Genomic DNA, 27,101 nt, shown 5'->3' with positions numbered 1-27,101 from the left:
GGGCAATCTGATAGAGAGCATGCCACGTCGCTGCGAAGCATGTGTGGCCATTAGGGGTAACCATACACCCTATTAACAGCATATTTTGTTGTAGAAGACATTGCCAAGTAGTGCTAGTTGTTGTCAAAGGTGTACCTTAGCTATCAGAACCTTTCTGACACTGTTTCTTTGGACAAGTTTTGTGACATATTGTGTGTGATTCAGCTTCCGTTTGTTCAGCAATCCGTCTGACATTCCTGTCAGGCGGTATAGCCTTGTTTAGTGATTATGCTTAACTTTTGGACACTAGTGTATTCAGACAAACATGAACACCCAGTCCCTGAGCCAGAGGAATTAACCACATACAGTTGAACAGGAGGTCAAGTACGCTGACCATTCAGTCAATGAGTCAGGCTCCAATTACGTCTTAATACAGAAATTCTACTTAATTTCTTACTTACAATAGTGTATCTTGATTGCATCTCAGAGTAATAATAATTAATAATGTTATATGCTTTCCGTCCCACTAACTACTTCTACGGTTTTTGGAGACGCCGAGGTGCGGGAATTTAATCCCGCAGGAGTTCTTTTACTTGCCAGTAAATCTACTGACGTGGGACTGACGTATTTAAGTACATTCAAATACCACCGGACTGAGCCAGGATCAAACCTGCCAAGTTGGGGTCAGAAAGTCAGCACCTCAACCGTTTGAGCCACTCAGCCTGGCGCATCTCAGAGTATGCAACTATCTGTCCAACTGCAAATGACAAGCTTTTAAAGACAAACTGCAAATAAAAGGCATTTTATTATCTGGAAGTTTCATAAACACGCACACACATAGGAAACAAAAACAACAACTTAATTACAAAGGAATAAACTATTTTTACAGGGGGCCAAAGCTAAATGGAACATTAAGAAATTAGCCTACTCCTCCACATTGTCCCTCTGAGGCAGTGGTGAAGATTGATGAGCATAAGATGGATTAGCTGAATCTTGGGATGAGCTGAAACAAAAAATAAAGTAAGAAACACCAAAGGAGAAATAACTAATATTCACACACATATAAGTTACACCAGTGTTCACCTTCTGTGTGGTCATAAGACATGAAGTATTTTAAAGCATGCATTATACTTATCTCCAACAAGCATTCAATTGCATAAACCACACTCAAATTTGTGCATGTCACCAGGTCATCAGCAAGCAATATCCATAATTTTCCTCAACTTTACCTTCCTCATAAATTAATAACATGTTAATATCTCCACTTTCAAAAGAGTTTACCATTAGGTCTGGGAGGAACAATTTCACTGACTGAATAAGTTTCTGACTAGGAAATCACAACAGATGCACATTTCCAGAGACGATGTTCATAGTTATATTCAGATCTGTACAACCATATCAAACATTCCACTATAAGTGTTGTAAATCCATGTAAGCTGTAAGTAATTGGTATAATTAAGAGTTTATGGACAAATGGCAATCTATGTTTCTTATAAGAATTATTCTGTTCAAATAAGCCAATCTGAAGGATAAAAGTATGCTAATTATTCTTAAATGAATTTACATTGTGTTAGTGTGTTGCTTGGATATTAGGAAAAGCCTATTTAGTCCTGATCATTCACCTTGTTTTGATTTAATAACAAGATTTTTAAGAATGAGGGTGTGAGTAAGCTACAAAGCATTACTTTGGAGATTGTATTGTATTAAATAATGAAATTATTTAATTTACAACAAATAAAACACATACTGTGCAATTTAGAGTTGCTACCATTTACATCATCTATTATTTCTCATTATTGTTTTGTTCATTTCATTAGGAAAGTGCCTCATATCCACTTCTCTCAGAAACATTACAATAATGCTGCTTGTCGAAGAGATACTCAAATATACCTCAAGGTGGTGAAGAAAATAAGAGGAACTGTCTTCGAGTGTATAATCAGACAAACCATCATCACTGCATTCAAGCTGTGACCATGTTTTCATTCTCCTATAGCCCTGTTAGCAGATATTTTTAAAGTATCAAATATAACATTAGCACTCCTTTACTATATGCAGCCTCAGTACAATTTGATAAGAAGTGTTCAACTGTTGGCATGTTGATCTTAAGATTGTTAGATATAATCTAAAAACATAGTTTTATTGTGGTGTTGAGGGCTGCTATATTATAAAAAATACTCAGTTTTATTTATCCAACTAAGGAACATACTAAAAAATACGTATAAAGTGAGCTCATATGGCAAAAGCATCACATTGTGCATTGTGCGGAAAGTAGTAATAGTCACACCTTCATCTGACAGCTTTAAGTATGCAGGGTGGATCAGAATTAAACACACACAAAAAAAAAAAACAGGGATGCTCTTTGTGTTATGTTCAGAACGCCGGTGCAATTGGATTGACGGAGAAAATGTTTCTTTGTGATAAAATGGGTTACTTTGTTACTTCTGTGTGCGCGATTGAACTTGACAAACTCACTGTATTTGCTATGTCAGAACACAAGCTGCTGCCATGCTTCAGGGAAGAGAAGGGAGGGGGACGTGGGGTGTACAATGCAGACAGAGATAATGCTCTGTGTTTATGCACACGTTTCCTCATTCAGCTCACACAGGATTGTCCTTGTCTCTTAAAGACAATATCCACAGTTCGTTTATTAAGCAGCCGTAACTGCACACACAGTAGAACACACTGTAATTAAGACACACTTGTCAGTCACGGAATGCACCAGATCATTTCTCCTCTTGTCTGTTGGTCGCAGTAACCTCCTTTATTATTTAACATGCTCAACGCTGCTGTCCCAGGACTGTGTATTCCTTCACTCACAACATTGTAAATGGAAAGAAATACTGAACGAAGGAAACAATATGCCAAATGGATTGATTACAGTATATGTTCAATATGCCTCTTCTCTTACTTCAATGCACAGTTCTCAACGGTGTAGTAGTGACCTTTGGACTCTGTTCAGGATGTGTGGTGTGTCATGAATAGAGCCCAGATTTTAAGTGATTACATATTCTGTTCCCATATATGTAGCTACAAGAAAAGCTAAAAGGTGGGCGAATCATGCTAAAAAGACCATTATTCCAGGAGATTCATGTTCCGTGTTTCAAATCCCGGTCACTCCATGTGAGATTTGTGTTGGACAAAGCGGAAGCGGGACAGGTTTTTCTCCGGGTACTCTGTTTTTCCCTGTCATCTTTCATTCCAGCAACACTCTCCAATACCATTTCATTCCATCTGTCATTCATTAATCATTGCCCCAGAGGAGTGCGACAGGCTTCGACAGCTGGCACAATTCCTATCCTCGCTGCTAGATTCATTCATTCCATTCCTGACCTGGTCAAATGACTGGAAACAGGCTGTGGATTTAAAGTTACATATTTTTACATATTTTAATGCATAATAAATATTTTGATAAACATTACATATTTCAAATATATTACGCCTTTGAAAGAAAAGACATTTTTTTTACTAATTTTATATCGATTTAAGATTTTTAAATTAATCACTTGAAAATGAAAAAATAATTTAATAACTTAAAGTGAAATATTCTGTCAAAGAATCACATCCTTTACCTATGTTGATGGTTTGTACATCCCTTAAGAAGTAATGGTACAGTGTGAAGGGTCGATCAATGACATATTACTGCTGCTACGCAGAAAGACACAAAGTGAAGGTTACCCTGTGGCTGGGATGACTGCTAGGCAAAAACAACCCGTGAAATAAAACACTTGCTCGAACTATCTGAGTGACAGTGAATCGCTATGGCACCAGTCGCATCCAAACTAGTGTCAAAGTTAAAAGATTGGATTTCGATTGATGAAGCCTTTACAAGTGATGGTAAAATCGTGCTATGCAGAGTGTGTAACAAATGAATTGGGTGTTCCATGAAGTCACAATTAGAACAGCATTTAAAAACTGACCTTCATATGAGAAATAAAAAACGTGCTTCATCGAAGAAACAAGTTGTTCTTACATAAGGGACGCTGGAACCACCACCCACCACCTCCTCCTTCTTCTTCTACTAGTGAATTTAATAAAGATTTGTGAATGGCAATGGTTACTGCAAACATACCAGGGTATAAACTTGGAGTGCCGAAGTTCCAAGGATTCCTACGCAAATATTGCAACTTCAATATTCTGGATGAATCAATAATCTGGAGAAAACTATTTGAACTCCTGCTACATTGACAAGATGGAAACGATTAGAGCTCAACTTGACAATTCATACATATGGATTGCCATTGACGAGTCGACCGATGCCTTGGGTAGTTTCATTGCAAATCTCCTAGCAAGTAAATTGGGTCCAGGAGGCTCCGTATGAGTCTTATTTAGTTTACTGTAAACCATTTGAACAGACAAATCATGCTACAGTTTCGCGATTCATCAACAACCGACTTAAAAGCTACGGATTAACAAAGAAAACGTGTTGGTGCTCTACGCAGATGCTGCATCTTATATGCTAAAAGCTGCGGTTGCATTTACTGTGTTTTACCCCAATACGGTCCACTTCACATGTTTGGCACATGGATTACATTGAGTAGCTGAGACCATACGAGAAACATTTCCCGAAGTAAATAGTTTAGTATCAGCAACAAGAAAAGTTTTCCGCAAATCTCCCTATCGCATGCAGTGCTACAAGAAATTGTTACCAGATGTGCCTTTACCTCCACAGCCTGTGATCAACAGATGGGGAATGTGGATAAAAGCTGTGAACTTCTTTAATGAACATCTTGAAGCAGTGAAGTCAGTGGTGGAAACATTTCCTCCTGAATGTGCAGCATCTGTGTGTGAGTGTATGAGTGCCTTTCAAGTTTCAAAGGTGGCTCCATCGACTGCATACATCACAAGCCATTATAATTGGATTCCAAACAGCATTACAAAGCTGGAAACTTCTGGACTGCCCCTCCATGAATCTGTCTATAGTGGAAGGTGCAATCAGTAAATTGAGTGTTGTGCGGGAAGCAATCGGTGAGTGTGTTTCAGTAAAATTCAATGATGTATTGAAGGAAAAAAAAAACCCAGGATACATTTTTTCAAATGTATGTCAAATACTTAATGGTGAGTCTGTGTGGCTCCCAGAGAATGAGAACATATCTTCCAGTATCATTCCTCACTTGAAATATGCACCAGTGACTTCATGTGAAGTTGAAAGGTCTTTTTCTATATACAAGAACATTCTAAGAGAAAGAAGGGATTCAACGACCGCAGTAAATTTGGAAAAACATTTAGTTATTAATTGCGCCCCCAAATGAAAATTAGAGGTTGAATAACATCTGCACTTTTAACTTTTTTGATTTTGTTTCCTTTTCTGTGTACAAGAATACATCAAATATAGCTTAAATATTAAGTTACATATTTTTTATTTATTCCAGATTTAACAACATATTTTGTCAATTTCAGCTACATATTTATGTACATACAGTATTTCTCATTTTTATATTACATATAATTCGGGTTCTAGTCATGAACGCTATTTGCTTTACGTCGCACCAACACAGATAGGTCTTATGGCGATGATGGGACAGGAAAGGCCTAGGAATGGGAAGGAAGTGGCCGTGGCCTTATTTAAGGCTATTTTTTTTTTTTGCTAGTGGCTTTACGTCGCACCAACACAGATAGGTCTTATGGCAACGATGGGATAGGAAATGGCTAGGAGTGGGAAGGAAGCGGCTGTGGCCTTAACTAAGGTACAGCCCCAGCATTTGCCTGGTATGAAAATGGGAAACAACGGAAAAACATTTTCAGGGCTGCCGAAGTGGGGTTCGAACCTACTACCTTCCGAATACTGGATACTGGCCGCACTTAAGTGACTGCAGCTATCGAGCTCGGTCCTTAATTAAGGTACAGCCCCAGCATTTGCCTGGTGTGAAAATGGGAAACCATGGAAAACCATTTTCAGGGCTGTCGACAGTGGGGTTCGAACCCACTATCTCATGGATGTGAGCTTACAGCTGCGCGCTCCTAACCCCACGGCTAACTCTCCCGGTAGCCATGAATGACCTGGAAATCTGCCTGTATTCTTGGTACAAGTTCATCTCCTCTTTCTATGGGTTTCGCATAGTAGTCAATTTGTGCAGAACAAACTGTATACTGCCTACTGGGGCTGGGAAGCGACTATGCAAAACCAACAAGAAACTTGTGCATTCACACTGAGTATTAGCTCTGTCTCCCCCTTCACACTTCCCCTCCCTTCCCTTCTCTCCTCTGATGCACAGCAGCAGGCAGCGGCTGGCTCTCTGGCATGGAAACTATGGTGTCAATTTGAATAGCGCGTCCTGAAATAACAAAGTAAACTCATTTTCTCAAAAAGAAAAATTTTCTCTGCCAATCCGATTGTACAATTGTTCTTAACACCAAGAGCATCCCTGAATTTTTTGTTGGTATAATTCCGATACACTGTATATTACGTCTGTGTGAAGTGTTACTTGCTGCCTGGAACATACAAAGTGGAACATAGCCTATGTAGAAAGAATGCCACAGATACCAAAATAAACAAGTCAGAAATTCAGTAGTACTGCAGTGCACTTCATACGGCATACTGAAAAAGTAAACTTAAAAGTTTTCCAGTCTGCCAAACACACTATTTCAATATAAATATTACACTATAAGATACCTTAAAAAAAACATATTATTAAACAATGAATAAAATACACAACATTAAATAAAGAATGACATGTTTTGTTCTTAAAAGAACATCATCAGATTCTATCAAAAAACATTCAATATTTGGAAATATTTACGTTTTCTCTGTCCAAACATCTATGAATTTGAAATTTGGAACATATCTAAATGAAGTCCTGCTTTGTCACCGTTCCAGCATACAATGCGAGGCATTCAAAAAACCATTGCTCTTTAGTTGGCTCGAATCCAAACGGCTGTCAGTCTCCTGTCCATTATGTCACATCCCCCACCCTCGTCAGGTCAAAGACAGGCTGCACTTTCTCTTCAGATGCCTTACCCATAGTATTATCATTGTTGCTGCTATCTTTATTATTAATATTTCTCGTATTTTATTCTTTAAAAACAACATTAGGTTTGTTAACGAGCATTTAATGGTCTGCCTATTATACTGGTAATTTTGTTATTATTACATACATACATTATCATTATAAACTGTTATGACTTTCAGTGTTCAGTCTGCAAGCCTCTGTGAATTTAATAAACGTCGCCATAATCCCCGATTTGCAACTAGTGTTGTGGCCTCATTTAGTTCTATACCTCTTATCTTTAAATTGTTAGAAACTGAGTCTAACCATTGTTGTTTTGGTCTACCTCTACTTCTCTTACCCTCTATAAAAGAGTCCATTATTCTCCTAGGTAACCTATCCTCCTCCATTCGCCTCACATGACCCCACCACCAAAGCCGGTTTATGCATACAGCTTCATCCATCGAGTTCATTACTAAATTAGCCTTTATCTCTTTATTCCGAGTACCCTCCTGCCATTGTTCCCACTTGTTTGTACCAGCAATCATTCTTGTTACTTTCATGTCTGTTACTTCTAACTTATGAATAAGATACCCTGAGTCCACCCAACTTTTGCTCCCATAAAGCAAAGTTGGTCTGAAAACAGACTGATGTAAAGATAGTTTTGTCCGGGAGCTGACTTCCTTCTTACAGAACACTGCTGATTGCAACTGCGAGCTCACTGCATTAGCTTTATGACACCATGATTCAATCTCACTTATTATATCACCATCCTGGGAGAACACACAACCTAAATACTTGAAATTATCAACTTGTTCTAGTTTTGTATCACCAATCTGACATTCAATTCTGTTGAATTTCTTACCTACTGACATCAATTTAGTCTTTGAGAGGCTAATTTTCATACCATACTCCTTGCACCTATTTTCAAGTTGCAAGATGTTAGACAGCAGGCTTTTGGCACAATCTGCCATTAAGACCAAGTCGTCAGCATAGGCCAGGCTGCTTACTACATTTCCACCTAACTAAAACCCTCCCTGCCATTTTACACCTTTCAGCAGATGATCCATGTAAACTCCGAACAGCAAAGGCGAAATATTACAGCCTTGTCTAAGCCCTGTAAGTACCCTGAACCAAGAACTCATTCTACCATCAATTCTCACTGAAGCCCAATTGTCAACATAAATGCCTTTGATTGATTTTAATAATCTACCTTTAATTCCATAGTCCCCCAGTATAGCGAACATCTTTTCCCTCGGTACCCTGTCATATGCTTTCTCTAGATCTACAAAACAAACACAACTGCCTATTCCTCTCGTAGCATTTTTCAATTACCTGGCGCATACTGAAAATCTGATCCTGACAGCCTCTCTGTGGTCTGAAACCACACTGGGTTTCATCCAACTTCCTCTCAACGACTGATCGCACCCTCCCTTCCAAGATGCCATTGAATACTTTGCCTGGTATACTAATCAAAAGATACCTCAATAGTTGTTGCAGTCCTTCCTGTTCCCTTGCTTATAGATAGGTGCAATTACTGCTTTTGTCCAATCTGAAGGTATCTTACCAACACTCCATGCTAATTTTACTACTCTAAGAAGCCACTTCATCCCTGCCTTCCCACTATACTTCACCATTTCAAGTCTAATTTCATCTATTCCTGCTGCTTTATGACAACGGAGTTTATTTACCATCCTTTCCACTTCCTCAAGCATCATTTCACCAACATCATTTTCCTCCTCCCCATGAGCTTGGCTGTTTGCAACACCACCAGGATGATTTCCTTTTATATTGAGAATATGTTCAAAATATTCCCTCCACCTCTCCAGTGATTCCCTGGGATCTATTATGAGTTCACCTGAATTACTCAAAACACTGTTCATTTCCTTTTCCCCTCCCTTCCTAAGATTCTTTATTACTGTCCAGAAAGGCTTCCCCTGTTGCTTGACCTAGCCTTTCCAGGTTATTACCAAAATCTTCCCACGACTTCTTTTTCGATTCAACAACTATTTGTTTCGCTCTGTTTCTTTCATCTACGTACAAACCCCTGTCTGCCTCGGCCCTTGTTTGGAGCCATTTCTGATAAGCCTTCTTTTTACGTTTACAAGCTGCTCTCACTTCATCAGTCCACCAAGATGTTCGCCTTTTCCCATTTTTACACACAGTCGTTCCTAGGCATTCCCTTGCTGTTTCTATTACAGCATCCCTGTATGCCACCCATTCTCTTTCTATATCCTGAGCCTGCTTACTGTCCACTGTTCGAAACTTCTCACTAATCATATCCATGTACTTCTGTCTAATTTCCTCGTCCTGGAGATTTTCTACACTTACTCGTTTGCGGACAGATTTCACTTTCTCTACCCTAGGCCTAGAGATACTTAGTTCACTACAGATCAGATAGTAGTCTGTATCATCGAAAAATCCCCGGAAAACTCGTACATTCCTAACAGATTTCCTGAATTCGAAGTCACTTAAGATATAGTCAATTATGGATCTGGTACCCCTAGCCTCCCATGTGTAGCGGTGAATAGCCTTATGCTTGAAGAATGTATTCGTAACTGCTAAGCCCATACTAGCACAGAAGTCCAGCAAACGCTTCCCATTCCCATTAGCTTCCATATCTTCCCCATATTTACCAATCACCCTTTCGTATCCTTCAGTTCTATTCCCAACTCTCGCATTGAAATCGCCCATTAGCGCTATTCTATCCTTGCTGTTGACCCTGACCACAATGTCACTCAAAGATTCATAAAACTTGTCAACTTCATCCTCATCTGCACCCTCACATGGAGAATACACAGAGACAATTCTGGTCCTAATTCCTCCAACTGACAAATCTACCCACATCATTCACTCATTTACGTGCCTAACAGAAACTATGTTGTGTGCAGTGGTATTCCTGAAAAAGAGCCCTACCCCACACTCTGCCCTTTCCTTTCTAACACCCATCAAGTACACTATATAATCTCCTATCTCTTCCTCGTTATTTCCCCTTACCCATATATCACTTACTCCTAGCGCATCCAGATGCATCCTCTTTGCTGACTCAGCCAGTTCTACTTTCTTTCTTCCATAAGCCCCATTAATATTGATAGCTTCCCCATCGCATTCCATTTCGTTCGCCAAGTTGTTTCCAAGGAGTCCCTCGCCTGTCAAATGGGAGTGGGACTCCGTTACTTCCATAGGTCCGAGGCTTGCTTAAAATGTTCTGAGATTGGTAAATTCATGAAGCAGGATGCTACCCTACTTGCACATAGTCCAAGTGAGGATCTCTCCTCTAATGGGTTATGGACCACCGGTGAATTGCATAGTCCTAGCCACCTGAGCACAAGGTGGGCCACGACTCAGAATATGTCCGAGATGCCCACTCCCATTCTATGGCAACTGGTATCCCGACTCTCAGGACCACTTACTAGGCCACTCAGCCGTTGCCCATGGTTCACGAACTAGGACGTGACTACAGTAACGCACACCACCGGCGAATGATTTAAAATTATCTTATAAAGTTAATTAATCAAAAATTATTATAAGATAACTAATACAAGAAGACGCTGATATGCTGGTTGAAGTCACTGCTGAGACATGTATATCAGCATTTTTTTCCAGCCAATACTTTTTAGCTCCTGTGTTTTTCACAAAAAACCGAATTCAACCACAGCTTTTGCGTATTGTCATACCATTCTTGTCTACTGAAGTCTTGGGTTCGATATCTGACCCCCAAGCGATGCGTATGTTCAAATTTCTTACGAAGAGGATCCATTTCAGTGTCGGACATGTGTTGTTTTTAAAATTAATATGACACAAAATTCTTTCCTTTTTAGACAAACATTTTTAATTGTTTAAGGTGATTTTAGCATGTGTTGTATATGTTATGTCTCAACATCTTTATTTTACAACACCTATTTCACAGTGTCACTTAAGAAATCGCAGTTAATAATAATAATAATAATAATAATAATAATAATAATAATAATAATGTTATTTGTTTTACGTCCCACTAACTACTCTTTTACAGTTTTCAGAGACGCCAAGGTGCCGGAATTTAGTCCCACAAGAGTTCTTTTACGTGCCAGTAAATCTACTGACACGAGGCTGACTTATTTGAGCACCTTCAAATACCACCGGACTGAGCCAGGATCGAACCTGCCAAGTTGGGGTCAGAAGGCCAGCGCCTTAACCGTCTGAGCCACTCAGCCCAGCAATCATAGTTCAATTTTTATAAGTTATAAAGTGATAATGTCCTCTGGCCAATGTTTGTTTTTAAGATTAAATATGATGCCCAATAAAAGAAGGGCAAAACATGTCCCTTTAAATTTAGTAATTTCTATGTTTATTTAACCAAATAATCATAGAATTAATTGTATTGAATAGGTGGGGTAATAACAATACTCCTTTTGTAAACTTACAAGGGGGCATTCCCTACTCGTCACCACCGATTTCGCTCAAATTTATAGAACATGCAGGGCTTGGCCAGAAAGGAAAGTACCTGAAGTGGGAACTCCAGATGGCCAAGCGTATAGAAAAGAAAAAGAAAAATAATAATGTTGACGCGGTTCTCGCACGGTATAAGCCACATACGTCAGCGTACACGCCGAGCAGTAGTTGGTGTAGTGCTAAGAGCTTGGACAAGTAATTCGATGGTCGTGGGTTCAACTCGCCATGTGGAGACTGTTTTTTCTGTCGACTTTTATATTATTCATTTTCCAATTAAGCAAAGCAAAGCAAAGCAAAGCAAAGCAAAGCAAAGCAAAGCAAAGCAAAGCAAAGCAAAGAAAAAGCCAGGAAAAAAATAACCATGAAAAGCTCACTAATTTCCACCCTAAATTAATTAATAAATCAAACACTACCTTCTCAAAGAAAGAAAGAAAGAAAGAAAGAAAGAAAGATATCAGCTAGAGGAGGGACTCAAGTTCAATTGCTGTGACCATCATACTGAAAACAACATAAAATAGCCAATCACTGACGTAGAGATTGCTTGTGATAATGTACCCTTACAATGAAGAGAAATAATAAAAAATGTACAGTAGCCATCAACTAAGCCTTATTAACAGACACACAAGAAAATTCCACCAAACAACCGAATTGTGCAACTCAATACTCAACAATGAAAACAGTTAAGAACAAAATAAAAAATGACAACCTAACTGTCAGAAAAGCAGATGAAAGGAGCACAAGAGTCATAATGAAGAAGGATGAGTACATAGACAAAAAACGATAGAATTCATCAATAGCAACTACAACAACAGAATTCAAAAGTTACAATGCAACCCAACAAATAAATTTCAAAATGAAATACAACAAGCAATCAAGAAAAAAGATTTTATTCTCACTAAACAAGAAAAAGAAAGCCACAAAATCAAAAATCCCAAACTTTCCACACTGAGAGCCCTCCCCCAAATACATGAAAACTCTTGTCCTATTAGACCAATAGTAAATTTCAAAGATGCACCAAGTTACAATTTAAACAAACAACTCAACAAAATTCTAAAATTAAAAAAAAAATTCACTTAAAAAGATATATCAATAAAAAACAGTGTAGAACTAAATAAAGAACTAAATAAACTTAATATAACAGAGAGCACACAAGTGATATCCTTCCACATCACCAACATGTACACCACCGAGTTCGACAGCTGCAATCACTTAAGTACGGCCAGTATCCAGTATTTGGAAGACAGTGGGTTCGAACCCCACTGTCAGCAGCCCTGAAGATGGTTTTCTGTGGTTTCTCATTTTCACACCAGGCAAATGCTGGGGCTGTATCTTAAATAAGGCCATAGCCGCTTTCGTCCCACTTCTAGGCCTTTCCTGTCCCATAGTTGCCACAAGACCCATCTGTGTTGGTGCAAGGTAAAGCAACTTGCAAAAAAAAAAAAAAAAAAACACCACATACACACCAATGTACCAGTAGATGAATCCATTAAATTACAGAAAACCATCTAAAAGAAAACTCTTCGCTACAGGAAACAAAGGAAATAATTAATCTTCGTAGAACAGCATTAAATCAAAATTGCTTTACATTCAACGACAGAATCTATTGTCAAAAAGAAGGGTTGCCATTATTACGTATGATAGCGAACATATTTCTGAATAACTTTGAAAATATTTTCTTAACCAGCCAGCATTCTAAAGGAATCTTACACCGGAGCAGATTTGTAGACGACATATTATGATGTCACAGGTGCGCAACAGTTATTAAATGTACTAAATTCTGTAGACAAGTCAATCAGGTTCACAATCGAGCCAGAAACTAACAAGAAAATAAGCTCTTTAGACATCACAATCAATAGGAATGACAACCTGTCATACAAAATATACAGAAAGCCAGATCAGATGTCACACACTATTGACAATGAATCAAACCACCCTTACACACACAAAATAGCAGGACTGAACACAATGATACACAGAGCTAATTCTATACCAATGAGCACAATGGGTTTCAAGGAAGAGATACAAAAATTAGACAAATTGTGAAAGAACAACCACCCTCCATGTACGGCAGATAAACTATTAAATAAAAAGGAAAACACCCAAAAAACCATACATTAAAGAGAATAATACATTGTTCTCAATTACATTAACAAGAACACATACAAAATAGGTAATATTTTCAAAACATAAGGTCTAAAAATAGCATTTAGAACAAACAACACACTACAAAGACACATCAGCAAATGCAACCTAAACAAAAAAAGACCCCTTCTCCAAGTCAAGAGTCTATGAACTCAAGTGCCAAGAACCTAACTGCAATGCCAAATATATACGTCAAACAAGATGTAATTTCTACACAAGGTACAAAGAATACAAAAACGTGATCAGATACAATTGACATTCAGACTTCGGAGAGCACATATATGACAGCTTATGACAGCTATCACCACTTCACAGACATCAACACAGATCTAAAAATCTTGCACATTGAAATAAATCATTGAATATTAAAAAAGCAATCAAAATTCACATTGCAAAAAACAATATAACGAAACCAACCTGAAAGAACATACATTATTAAAAAATCCCCCTCTCCCTATTTGCCCAACTTAATTAACATCTGGACAGTATTTACACATTTTGAATTAGTGGTTAATGAATCCCACAGGAGGTAATCTCTGACTAAGTTCTGGAATGTGGGTTAGGATATTCTTATATGTAGTAAATTCTCTGAAATGTACGTTCCGTCTTCACCACTCAAGACAAACTTTATATAGATTATCATTTGTCACTAAAATAACATCTAACAAGAATTTTAAAAAATAATACAATTACCAGTATAATAGGCAGGCCATTAAATGCTCATTAAGAACCCTAACATAGATTTTAAAGAATAAAATATGAGAAATAATAATAATAGCAACAATGCAACAACAGCAGCAAGTGCAGCATGCCACTGACCTGACCAGGGTGGGGGACATGATGTAATGGAGGGACAGTGGACTGACAGAAGTCTGGATTCGAGCTAACAAAAGAGCAACAGTTTTTTGAATGCCTGACATTGTATACTGGAAGGGTGACAAAGCAGGGCTTCATTAAGTTTGGTTTCAAATTTCAAATTCCTAGATGTTGGTGGACAGAAATAAACAAATATTTCCAAATACTGATCGTGACTTGATAGGATATGATTTTCTTTTAAAATGAAACATGCCATCCTTTGTTTAATAGTTTACAGTTAAACTGAGTCGATACTGAGAAGTATGGCTTCCTTCTCAACAAAATACTGAAAAAGAGCATCTCACGAATGATGAAACAAATTCTTTCATTGAACAGAACATTTTACTGAAGTCATCATGAATAAAGATTTCATTAGGTCGAAGAGAGGATTTTAATTTTGACATGGCTTTAAATTGATAGACTATGTTTTCAACAAGATGTGAATTTATCTACTGATACATGAAGTAACTTGCAGATATTTATAACTATCATTGTAACTTCTTGTTTTCCTACCTTATGAGTGATTCTATCTTTGCCTTTCCCGTGGGGGTTTTCTTATCTGTTCCCCTATCGGGCGCGTCCCAGGTGGCGGACAAGTCCGGAGGGTCTGAGGGCGATCCCAACCTAGGGGGAAAGTCATGGCTGTAAACTCAGTCATGATAATGCCAAGTAGAGACCACGTGAGCAGGCCTACTGAAGGGGGGAAAAAACCTGGCTAGGTTCGGGAGAGGGGTGGACAGCTGCTTGGACGACTGAGGGGCATGGTCTCTCTTACGGAGAGCCTGAGTAGCAGGAGGACAATGTCTGGCTGTATGTCTCATCACAGATGGTGAGAACGACGCTCATGACCCTAGAAGGGGCAAAAATCCTATGATTGATTGAAATATGGATGCTTGTAAAGAACCAATTTCAAAAACTTCGGCATCAAGGGAAGCCATAGAAGCTCCAATAGAGCAGATCCGGGAGCAAGCCCAAGATGAAAAAATGGAGACAGAAGTCCCAATTGGACAGGCTGTTGCCGACTCAAAACAAGAAATTGCAACAGAAGCTCCAGTAGAGCAGACTGCTATCACAAGCAAACCAGGAACGTCCGTAGAGACAGAACTGAAGATTTCTACATCGAAAATCAACAGATTTCATATCGACAGACCACCTCGCAACAGTGCATATTACAAGGAAAGGAAAAGGGTGAGGAAGGAAGCCAAAATAGCGGCTGGAACTTGGATGGAGAAGAAGCCAAGGAACAGGGACGGGCAAGAGGCTATCCCCCTGACAACGCCCAAAACGCCAAGCTCGGGTGGGGGGTAGTACGCCATCAAGTTCAGCTACAAAACTGCCCACCAAGGAACAGAAAATAGAGACGGTCATGTCCTTTTCAGAAAGACTAACTTCAATCAAGGTAGCAATAATACCCAAAACCTTTCCAGATGGTAAACTGAAGGAGGAAGGCGAGAAGGAACTTTCATCTGCTCTGATAGCACAAATGAAACCACTGTCGGACAGATGCCTTTCAGGCTTCCTCAAGTCTCCAAAGGTAGAAAGTGGAGTAATGGTACTGATCTGTGCAAATCCAGAAACTAAAAGCTGGCTGGAACAGACAGTGGCCAATTGCAATCCTTGGAAAGGGGAGAATTTGGAGGTGGCAGAAGCCAAGAAGGTGCTGAATACTACAAAGGTCATCACCAAGTTTCCTCCTCCAGTTGACAAAATGAAGGTTGATGATGTGCTTGTCAGGATACATCAGCAGGACACCAAACTTCTAACAAAAGAGTGGAGAGTGCTGAATACAACAACTACTGATGACACAGGCCCTTAATGAAAGAGAAATTGAAGAGCTCACGAAGAGATCCCTTAAGGCCAAGCTTGGACTTGGGCAGATCAAATTTCAAGTAATTAAGGGAAAAACAAAACCTAGCGTTGGCAAGGATGGTACTGAAAGTTCTACGGGACAACCTACAACATAAAAAATCAGCTGTGGCCAATTTTGTCAGGATGTTTAAGTCCGAGGCTTACGACATGGCTCTTATACAAGAGCCAAGGGCAGAGTAGCAGGACTGGCAGAATCTGGAGGTAAGTTAATATACGATACAACATCGAATATGCCTAGAACATGTTTACTTGTGAGCAGAAAACTAAAATGCCTTCTGTTGCAGGAACATTGTTCAAAGGATTTTGTGGCGGCCAAGATTAAACTTGGAAATTGGGAAGGTCCAAGAGAAATAACCATAGGCTCTGCATACCTCCCATATGACTCAACTAATCTGCCCCCATCAGAAGAAGTTGAGAACCTAATTTGCAATGCAAAGAGGAAAGGCGAACACCTAGTCCTTGGAGCAGATGCAAATTCACACTACACAGCATGGGGCAGCACGAACTACAATGCAAGAGGAGAGTCTTTACTAGAGTTTATTATTGGAACTGAGTTGATGATACTAAATCTAGGAAACAAGCCTACATTTATAAATAAAAATAGTATGGAGGTAATAGGCATTACACTAAGCACTATGCATATTGCAAACTTTATTAAAGACTGGAAGGTGCTGGAGGAACCATCATTGGCAGACCACCAGAACATCCAATTTCAATAGATGCGAGACTATGTGGGACTGAGATATACAGAGATCCAAAAAGAACTAACTGGGATAGATAGAGAAGTTCTAGGGAAGGCTGTACAAAAAATTCCAACTAAGGTGAGAGGACAGAAAGAATTGGATGAGGCAGTGGAATTATTAGGAGAGGCCATTATAGACTCATTCCATGACAACTGTCCTCTTAAAGAAAAGAAAAACACCAAAAAATTAAGGTGGTAGAACAACAAACTAGCCAAAATGAAAAAAGAGGTTACGATGTTGTATAGAATATCATCTAGAAATGGTATGTGGGATGTATATCTCAGGAAACTCACTGAGTATAACCTAGATACGGAAGGCAAAAAGCAAATCTTGGAGACTGTTCTATGAGAAAGTGGAATCACACACTGAAACAGCAAGGCTCCAGAAGGTTCTTAAAGCAACCCATATAAATCAGATGGGGACACTGGAGAAGCTAATGGTGTGTCACTTTCCTGACGCTGAGGAAATGACAGAAGAAGAAACGGTTGGAACAGAGACCGGAGCTTGAAGAGCAGACTGGAACTGTGCCAACAGAATAATAAAACACAACCATGTAAAATGGGCAATTGACACATTCACACCAGAGGTTGGGCCTTTGAACATATGTGTTCTCTCTCTCTTAGCTCTCCTCAAGGTTAAGCTGTCGGTGCTGTTAACAGAAGAGGGTAACTCTTGCCATTTATGCTGAACTGGCAACAGGCCTACTATTGTCATTTCATTTTGTAATGCCACAACGTGTGAACTGTTGCTAAGTAAATTGTATGTTCATTACAATTCACAGTGATTATTTGCATACTGTATTCTCATATCACACTAGACACTGATACTCTGTTTTATTTTTTTAAATTTCTGTAATTTAACATTTTTTCTATTTTCATCAGATCTTTTAGGATCTGCGCTTGTTCACAGGGAATAGAATCTACTATGGAATAAAGATGTATCCCTGATGGCTAAAGAAATTAAGTACAGTACAAGACATGTTATATAGCTATAACTACATATGTGACTGAGGTCTGACTGGTGACAAGGAAGATAATTGAAGACAGGTAAAAGAAATGATGTTGTTGAAAGGGATTTTACTGAATACAAGCAAGAGGTAGTGAGAAATGAAGACAGGGAAATGTTTGACATTCACTCTAACTGCTACGTGCCAATCTTAATAGCACAGGCAGAGAATACAGATAGGACAGGGGAAGTTTCAAAATATAAAGAAAAACAGATTGAATTTTTGGGGGCATAGCCTATGTAGACAGAATGCCACAGATAGCAATAGTACAAGGCAACAGAACCTGGTCACAGATGCCAAAATAAACAAGTCGGAAGTTCAAGAGTACTGTGGTGAGCTTCATGTGTCATACTGAAAAAGGGCATCTCATGAATGATGAAAGAATCCTTTCCACTGAAAAAGTGGGCCTTTAAGGAAGAAATTCGCTTGGATGAGAAATGTAACTACAACACTCAAAAACAATTTTGCATATTACACTTTCACACAGTATATGTCATGGTACTTCAAACATGTTTACAGTATGCACTGCCAATGTCCAAGACACATGGTGATGCTCAACATGACAATAAACTCGAGTCCTTGTCCTGAGGTGGTGCAACTCTTTTCAGGTACGCCGTCAATGGAGGTGAGGTACATATACAATTTTAACAAAATACCAGCACTCCTGCCATTCTTAAATTTCTGGCAGTACCGGGAATCGAACCCAGGCCCCCTAGGACGGCAGCTAATAGTGCTAACCATTACACTATGGAGGCGGACAAAACCCAGATTATTAATTTCTAGGTTCAATATTTGTCTGATAGGAGCATTTGTCATGTCGGTCAGTTTAACATCAGCTGTAAGGTCTGTGGTGGTGTATACAGAACACGTGTAGGACTGAGGTTTTGCGCTGGGAAGACTTTAGTGTAAGCAGATGAGCTGCTTGACTAAGCGGTATGTACCAAACTGTCAGTGGAGAGATGGCGTGGACTGACATTAGTACATGAATAAGCTTGAGTGGAGCTTTTGAAGATAGGAAAGATCACAATGTTAAGTTGGAATTCAAGAGGACAAATTTGGGCTAATATTAATTTATAGGAGCCTCCATGGCTCAGGCGGCAGCGCATCGGCCTCTCACCGCTGGATGCCATGGTTCAAATCCCATTCACTCCATGCGAGATTTGTGCTGGACAAAGCAGAAGCGGGACAGGTTTGTCTTCGGGTACTCTGGTTTTCCCTGTCATCTTTCATTCCAGCAACACTCTCCATTCCCATTTCATAGCATCTATCAGTCATTAATAAATCACTTTGGGAGTGGTGACCCCACCGTACTAATAGCCTATATATGATTCATTCATTACATCCCTGAACTGGTCAATAACTGGAAAACATGTTGTAGGTTTTCATTTTCATTAATTTATAGGACGAGGAATTGGGGAACAGAATAATTTATCAAGGGAAATGTTTGATAAATTTCCAAGTACTTTGAAATCATCTAAGGAAAGACTAGGTAAACAACTGATACAGAATACTGCATGGGAACAATTTGTTGGATCCATATCGTCATTGAATAATCACTCTTTCAGAGATGCATAACCACCTTTTCAATATCATTTGTATTGAAAACGTGGAATTATACATCTCTGAAAGAGTGATGATACAGAAAATGTCATCTGGGCGAAAGCCCTATATGCACATCAATGACGACTGATTGATGGCAAGCATATCCTTTTCTGCTTCTGACCACATTCAAATTGTGACAATCTTGCAAGAAAGATGGTGCCAAGTAGATGTCATCACTTATGTTGGAGGGAGTCAGAGTGATGTCTCCAGAATTGAGAAACAGTTCAGGGGAGACACAATTTTGCTGATCGACGAGGCACCTACACCAAACAACTCACAGAGAGGATCAGTATTTGTTGCTTTCAGCACACTGTAGGTCCAATATCTACTGCCACCTCGTACTGCCATGATCTTTGGAAGTCCACTGGAGTCAATGTGTTAGATCAGACAGTATAAAATCGGCTGCACAATGGAGAACTGATATCAAGAATGTCTGTGTCAATAGCTCCTCTTCAACCACACAATATGGGAGCTTGTATGAGATGGGCAACAACTCATAGCACATGGCATCATGAACAGTGGAAGCATATGCTCTTTTCTGATGAGGTCACCGTAAACTTGTACTCGTATAACAAGTGTATTAGAGTCCGAATACAATTCAGTGAGAGATAGAATGAGCTCTTCACTTTGGAATGCCATCAGCAGCAAGGGGGTTCCAAGAGATCGTGTTCGGTCAACGTATGCCACTAATTCCCATTGAGAGTAACACGACTGGTATGGTACAACATCCTCCAATCAGAAGTTACAGGATTTTTTACTACTGAGGGTGAGGGCTTTTAACTTGTGGATGATAATGCTTGTGCCCATTGAGTCAGAGCGGTCAGTCAGTTCTTTTAGACACGTGGCATACAGCGAAGGGTATGGCCAGCATAATCTGTGGAAGTGAACTGTGCTGAACATGCATGACATGAACTGAAGAGAACAATTGCCCATTGTCCTAATACTTATGTTAAGATTCAGCAACTGACTGAAGCTGCTACCCAAGAGTGGGATAACATACACCATGCCTCGTCATGTTCAAGCATACCCCAGGGCCCGAATTACATGGTACTGATCTGCCACACACAATGAACGATAATTTTGTGTTCAAAATCCCACATTACATACTTTGTGTTATTGTTGCCTTTCTGTTGCTTTTGCATAAGTGACTGCATGTTGTTTTTCTTTGTATATACAATTTGCAATATGTAATATGCAGACATACAGCAAAATAAAATGGGCATTAAACCAGAATATGCAAAACTTCTTTTGAGCACTGTATATATGTTAGACTGAAAAATAAACACATGATGATGCTGTGTGAGAGAGAGAGAGAGAGAGAGAGAGAGAGAAGGGGGGGGGGTACTTGGAAGTGTTAGACAACGGCACAGATCGGCCAGGTCTGTGCACTCCATCAGGATGTGTACCACGGTAAGATGACCGCCACAAATACACACTGGTGGGAGGGTTCCCTCCAGTAAATAGCAGTGCGTTATTATACCGTGGCCGATTTAAAGACAGCATAATACCACTGCCTGAAGGGAAGTCTTCCGTACCTTCGTAGTTCCTTTTCTTCTTGCTTCCGAATTTGGCCAACTGTGGACCACGTGAAACTTAATGCTTTCTGGCCAGTCTTCTTCTTTTCTCTTCCCAGAACTTCTTCATTCGTTCACTCCTTATTTTTTTCTGCTCCTCAGATATTACAAATTTGGGCCTGTTCTTCCGCTGCTCTTCATAAAATTTGTGGTTATCTACACGAGTTCTGAACTTCTTTCTGTTGAGGATCAATTCAGGTGTTATTTTAATTCCTTCTGCATCCTTCTTAACCTTCTCCACTCATTTCGTTGTTCTCCTCAATCCAATTATATATTTAAATATCCTTTTAGTCAGGTGGTTGTCATTAATTCTGACGAGATGTCCGTAAAATTTCAGTCTTCGTTTTTGCATTGTGTCCGTGATCTTTTCGGAATACTTGTAGAGATCCTCATTTCTCCTTTTCCTCCATGTACCATCCGTTGTTTTCTGAGGTCCAAGAATTTTCCTCAGAATTTTTCTTTCCTTCTCAATTTCTTTAAGTTCCCTTTTTTTATTTAATATAAGGTATCCTGAACCGTACAGCCCCTCTGGTTTTACAATAGCATTGTAGTGTTTAATTTTGGCTTTGTAGGATATTGCCTGTTTATTGTACCTGTTCTGTGTCAGTCTGTAGGCCAGTTCCAATTTTCTAGCTCTTTCCTTGTTTGCCTCCTTGTCTAGTCCATTGGGTTGGATCAGTTCTCCCAAATACTTAAACTTTTTTACTCTTCTAACCTTTCCGCACTTCACTTCCATGCTTTTCTCTCCCTGATGTCGGTACTTCATGTACTTCGTCTTTTCGTAGGAGACTTTGAGACCTGTTTTCTTTGCAATGTCATGAAGAAGCTCCAGCATCCTTTGGGCATCCTCTCTGTTTTGAGCTAAGAGAGCAAGATCATCAGCAAAAGCCAGACATTTAATTTCCAAGTTTTGTCCCTTGCACCCAAGATGAATTCCCTGTATGCCTTCTACTTTCAGAGAGTTTTCCCATGTTCTTATGACTTTCTCCAATACAGTGTTGAACAGGATGGGTGACAATCCATCTCCTTGTCTGACTCCTGTCTTTATTTGGAATGGATCAGAGATTTCTCCAGCAAATTTAATTTTTGAGATGGTGTCTGTCAGGGTTTGTTTTATTATTTCTCTCGTTTTCCTGTCGATTCCAAACTCTTCTAGGACATTAAATAATGTCTGTGTATCAACTGAGTCATATGCTTTTTGGAAATCGACAAAGATTACCACTGCGTTCTGGCCCCTCAATGCTCTAGTCTTTCGAATACCCTTGAGGTTGAATATCTGTTCTGTACATGACCTCCCTTTCCTGAAACCAGTTTGGTATTCTCCAATGAGGGAGTCTATTTGTTCTTCAACCCTGTTCAGTAGCACTTTGGAGAATATTTTGTATGCGACTGAAAGTAAAGAGATACCTCTGTGGTTATTAATATCCATTCGGCTACCTTTCTTGTGGAGTGGGTGGATAAGTGCACATCCTTTTCCAAATCTCTTTTATGAGGTGATGTATTCTTTCTGCAGCCACTTCTTCTCCAATCTTCCACATTTCTGCCATAATGCCATCTTCCCCTGGTGCTTGGTTGTTTTTAAGCTCTCTGATTATACATTTTATCTCATCTAGACTTGGTAGTTTGGAATTTGGATTCTCAATGTATAGTTTCAGGACAGGCAATCTTTCATGCGGTTCTTCACAGTTGAGCAGTGTTTGGAAGTAGTCAGCCAAGAGCTGGCAGTTTTCTTTATCATTTGTTGCTATGCTACCATCTGTTCGTCTGAAGCACAGATTTGGTGGTGTGTATCCCCTTAGGTCTTTGAAGGTTTTGTAGAACTCCCTGGTGTTGTTCCTTTTAAATTCCTCTTCTGTCTTCTCTATCCTATTCCTGTCATATTTTCTCTTCTCTGTTCTTATGATCCTAGCTGTTCTCTTCCTTGTGTCCTTGAAGTCTTCCAAGTTCTCGCTGTTGCTGTTTGAATGCCATCTCTTCCATGCCTTTAGCCTACTTTCTAATGCATCGTCACATTTTTCGTTCCACCATCTACGTTTCCGCTTCCTTGGAGGATTCCCCAAACCTTCAGCAACTTTGTTCATGGAATCTCTGATTTCATCCCAGTTGGTTATCCTTAATTTGGAGAGGTTCTGTTGATATTCCAATTTATTCTGCTCCAGAGACTCTATATTGATCCTCGGCTTCCTTTGCTGTCTCGGTTTAGATCTATTCGGCTGGAATCTTACTTTTATCTCATAGAGAGAGTGATCCGAATCAATGTTCAGGCTTTTCCTTACTTTGACATTTAGGATTTCTTTCTGGTTTCGTGCTGTTATTGCAACATGGTCAATCTGAAATTCACCCAATATTGTATTAGGAGAGACTCAGGTTTTCTTCTTTTTTGGGAGAGCTTTGAAATATGTGGACATGAGTTTCAGGTTGTCTACAGTAGTCAATCAGTCTTTCGCCATTTCTGTTCGTTCTTCTGTGTGCCGGGTAATCTCCCACGACTTTTCTATGTTTCTTTTCTTTGCCTATCTGAGCGTTGAAGTCTCCGACCAAAACCTTTACATGATGTTGTGGAATTTTAGAAGTTATATCTTCAAGAGTTTCCCAAAATTCATCCAGCTTTTCTGGACGTTTCCTGTTATCTTCATTTATAGGGGCATGTGCACTGATGATTGTGTAAACTTTGTTGCCAGATCTAAAGGAGAGAATTGAGAGCCTCTCTGTTGGTGATGTGAAGATTATGACGGACTCAGTAATGCTCCTTTTGACTACAAAAGTCGTTCCTTTTATTGTTCTCAGCTTATTTTGAAGAGGAAATGTACAATAAAACTACTAGTATAATGGGATGAAATTATTCAATAAGGTAACTTCACACCATATCTTAAAAAAAATGGCTAATGTCAAATGGTTTTTGATCACTGTCTGAATGGGATTAAAAAAAAAAATGCTACTGTCAAGGGGTGAAAATGAAAGTCAGCACCTCCCTAACAAGTAGACAATACTGGTAGTTATGATCAACTCCACGGTTACCATTCAATAGACAAATAGCTCAAAGGGTCATGATTAGGTTCTGTTTTACTTTTTAAAGTATATAACCCTTTTGTATGTTTTAATGATGTTTGTGTGTTTTTATATTTTTTTGTAATGTAATTTATGTACTGTACCCAGTGGCGTATCCTGGAATCTCCAATGAGGCATGCAACTAGTAACCATGCAATTAACACAATGTATTAAGTAAATTTCAATTCTACTCACCCTAATTACATGTAGGTGAACTCGAGCCAAACAGTTTTACTGTAAGTTTCTGGATTGAACGTGCGTACACAATTCTTGTTTTCTCTTTTTAAATTTACGAGGGTCCGCCTCTGTGGTGTAGTAGTTAATTAATTAGCTGCCACCCCCGGAGGCCCGGGTTCGCTTCCCGGCTCTGCCACGAAATTTGAAAAGTGGTACGAGGGCTGGAACGGGGTCCATTCAGCCTCCGGAGGTCAACTGAGTAGAGGTGGGTTCGATTCCCACCTCAACCATCCTCGAAGTGGTTTTCCGTGGTTTCCCACTTCTCCTCCAGGCAAATGCCGGGATGGTACCTAACTTCAGACCACGGCCGCTTCCTTCCCTCTTCCTTGTCTATCCCTTCCAATCTTCCCATCCCCCGCAAGGCCCCTGTTCAGCATAGCAGGTGAGGCAGCCTGGGCGAGGTACTGGTCAACCTCCCCAGTTGTATCCCCCGACCCAGAGTCTGAAGCTCCAGGACACTGCCCTTGAGGCGGTAGAGGAGGGATCCCTCGATGAGTCCGAGGGAAAGGCCAACCCTGGAGGGTAAGCAGATTAAGCAGCAGAAGAAGAAGAAATTTACGAGGGAAGGTAGAGGTCTCGCGGCTTTAACTATTTGCATCTTTTCATCAAACGAACAGCCAGTAAATGGCTTTTCAAACTGATTTACTATTATATCCGTTTTAGACTCATCCATCGTTAACACCACATTGCACAAAATATAATAAAACTCCGAAAACGACGAATAGCACAGGAACAGCACACACAGAATGAACTCACTAATCAGCAAAACACACAATGAATTAACTCACTAGTTAGCCACAACTCAAGCACTGGAGATAAGTCACCCCAGTGGCATTGGTCAGTTTCGTCACGTTGGGTTCTCGCTAGGGGGTAATCTGTGTGTCCCGTTCGCTGTAAACATGTCGACTTTCTCTAAGTTGCTAACAGATGGCAGAGGGTAGCACGGGTATGGGGTGACAAATTCTGACCAAGTTTCAACTGCAGCGGCATCGTTCGGAGGGTTTCAGAACTACGTCAGCCACAGAATGCAATTTTAAGATTGAATGCCTTACGTCGTTAACTCCTCCATTTGCTGTCTCTTTCTTCCGAGAGTGGAGTAGACGGCGAGACTACACCAGCACCACACGTAATCAAGCAACGGAACTAGTACAGTTGCGCAGACCTTTTGAACTTCTGAGAGATGAAATCGTTAATATTTGACCTGAAACAACCTAAAATCGTAAATCAGACAGTTCTTTGTGTTATCATAACGCATGCAATGAATGCCTTGCATTCAAGGAGAATACGCCCCTGACTGTACCTGACTGTCTATTGCAACTATATGTTATCTAATGGCAACTATTATTATTATTATTATTATTATTATAGTTATTATTATTATTATATCTGCAGTAATTTGTACTGACTGTAAAGGAGGAACTATGCAACAACAGGAAGGGTACTTTAACACGTTCAGTGCGGATCATGCGCTGGGCGCGTGACGCTACTTTATAAGCACGTGCAGAGCACGTGCCTGGCGCGTTATGGGACGGTTGCTAGGGAATGTGAATCACAGGTTTCCCGCATGGTATGAAAGGCTCTAATTGTCATCCCGCTTATTGTGTAAGTCCAGTCTACAAGCAGATTCATCTGTAGCCATATTTGCGCATGCGTATTCCGTTTCCCGCGTACTTCCTCTCCAGAGTTGTTGTCATACGTAGTCCTTCATTTATGGGATCTTCGGGCAGCAAGACCACTTCAATGCGAGGTAAAACATTGCATTTTCTGTTTATTAATTTTTCAAGAGAATTACAAGCGATTCCGCTTTTGAAATAAATAAATTCCACTACTGCAATATGTTCAGTAAAAGAACTGAACTTGTAATTGTCGTTTATTCTTGCATCATATATGTTAACACAAAAGAACTTCTAATTGTCATTTATTCCCTCACATTTATAAGTAACTTGAAAGAACGTGCAGTAATCATTTTTGACTGCATTGTGATGCTTATGTTATTTTATTTATATTTTTTTCAGATGGCCGACAATGTGGTTCCTTCAACATCACAAGACCCACCCAATTAGCCAAAGTATTTCATTTTTGTTTGTCAAATTCTGTAACAGAGAAGTGTAAATATGAATATATTTATGTCTGTAACATACTTTATGCATTTGTTTGCTATCCGCGGTAAATAATGCACAGTAATCTACCAACACGCGTGGTGCGTGATCCGTCTGGTGACCAGTATTACTTCTCAATTTTAACCACCGTGCGGGTCACGCACCATGCACGTGAGTGGGATAAGTCCATGAGTTTGATAGAACTCGTCCTACCAATGTACAAAACTTTGATAATTACAACTTTTAAAGAGTCCCACACGAATATTTTGCTCAGGTTGGAGGGTATGTCACGCTCTGCTAATACGCAGTGAACGTGTTAAAACTCACTACTATACAATATGTTATACCACCCCAGCAATTAGCATGACAGCCATGACCTTTTAGAACCCACATGGACATAAAGGTATACTGTGAAAGCATTTAAGTCCTTTACTAGACTATTAAAACAAGACTTTCTATCCTTACTTCATAGAAATGCTTTTAGTTATTAAAAGTGTGTCAAAGAATTTGGAAAATCATTTAAGTTTTACTTGTTGTCATCATGAATTTTGATATCTTTCTAGTGACATACATCTAATATTTAAGTCCTT

General features: G+C 39.5%; 1 protein-coding gene across 4 annotated transcripts in view; it reads right to left on the bottom strand.

The window, feature by feature from the left end:
- Positions 1-781: 781 nt before the first annotated feature.
- The window catches only part of LOC136863292 (uncharacterized), a 731,410-nt gene continuing 705,090 nt past the window's right edge, over positions 782-27,101 (bottom strand). For 2 of the 4 annotated variants that reach the window (XM_067139677.2, XM_068226387.1), the window contains one exon: positions 782-982. In XM_067139677.2, the coding sequence (XP_066995778.2) occupies positions 891-982 (92 nt within the window). In that variant the 3' untranslated portion in view covers positions 782-890. The remainder of the gene's footprint in view (positions 983-27,101) is intronic. The other 2 variants (XR_011017857.1, XR_011017858.1) reach the window with 1 other exon arrangement.

The sequence above is a fragment of the Anabrus simplex genome, chromosome 2 (genome assembly GCF_040414725.1).
Source record: "Anabrus simplex isolate iqAnaSimp1 chromosome 2, ASM4041472v1, whole genome shotgun sequence".
NCBI classification, from domain to species: domain Eukaryota; kingdom Metazoa; phylum Arthropoda; class Insecta; order Orthoptera; family Tettigoniidae; genus Anabrus; species Anabrus simplex.
This window is presented reverse-complemented; position numbering and strand designations above follow the sequence as displayed.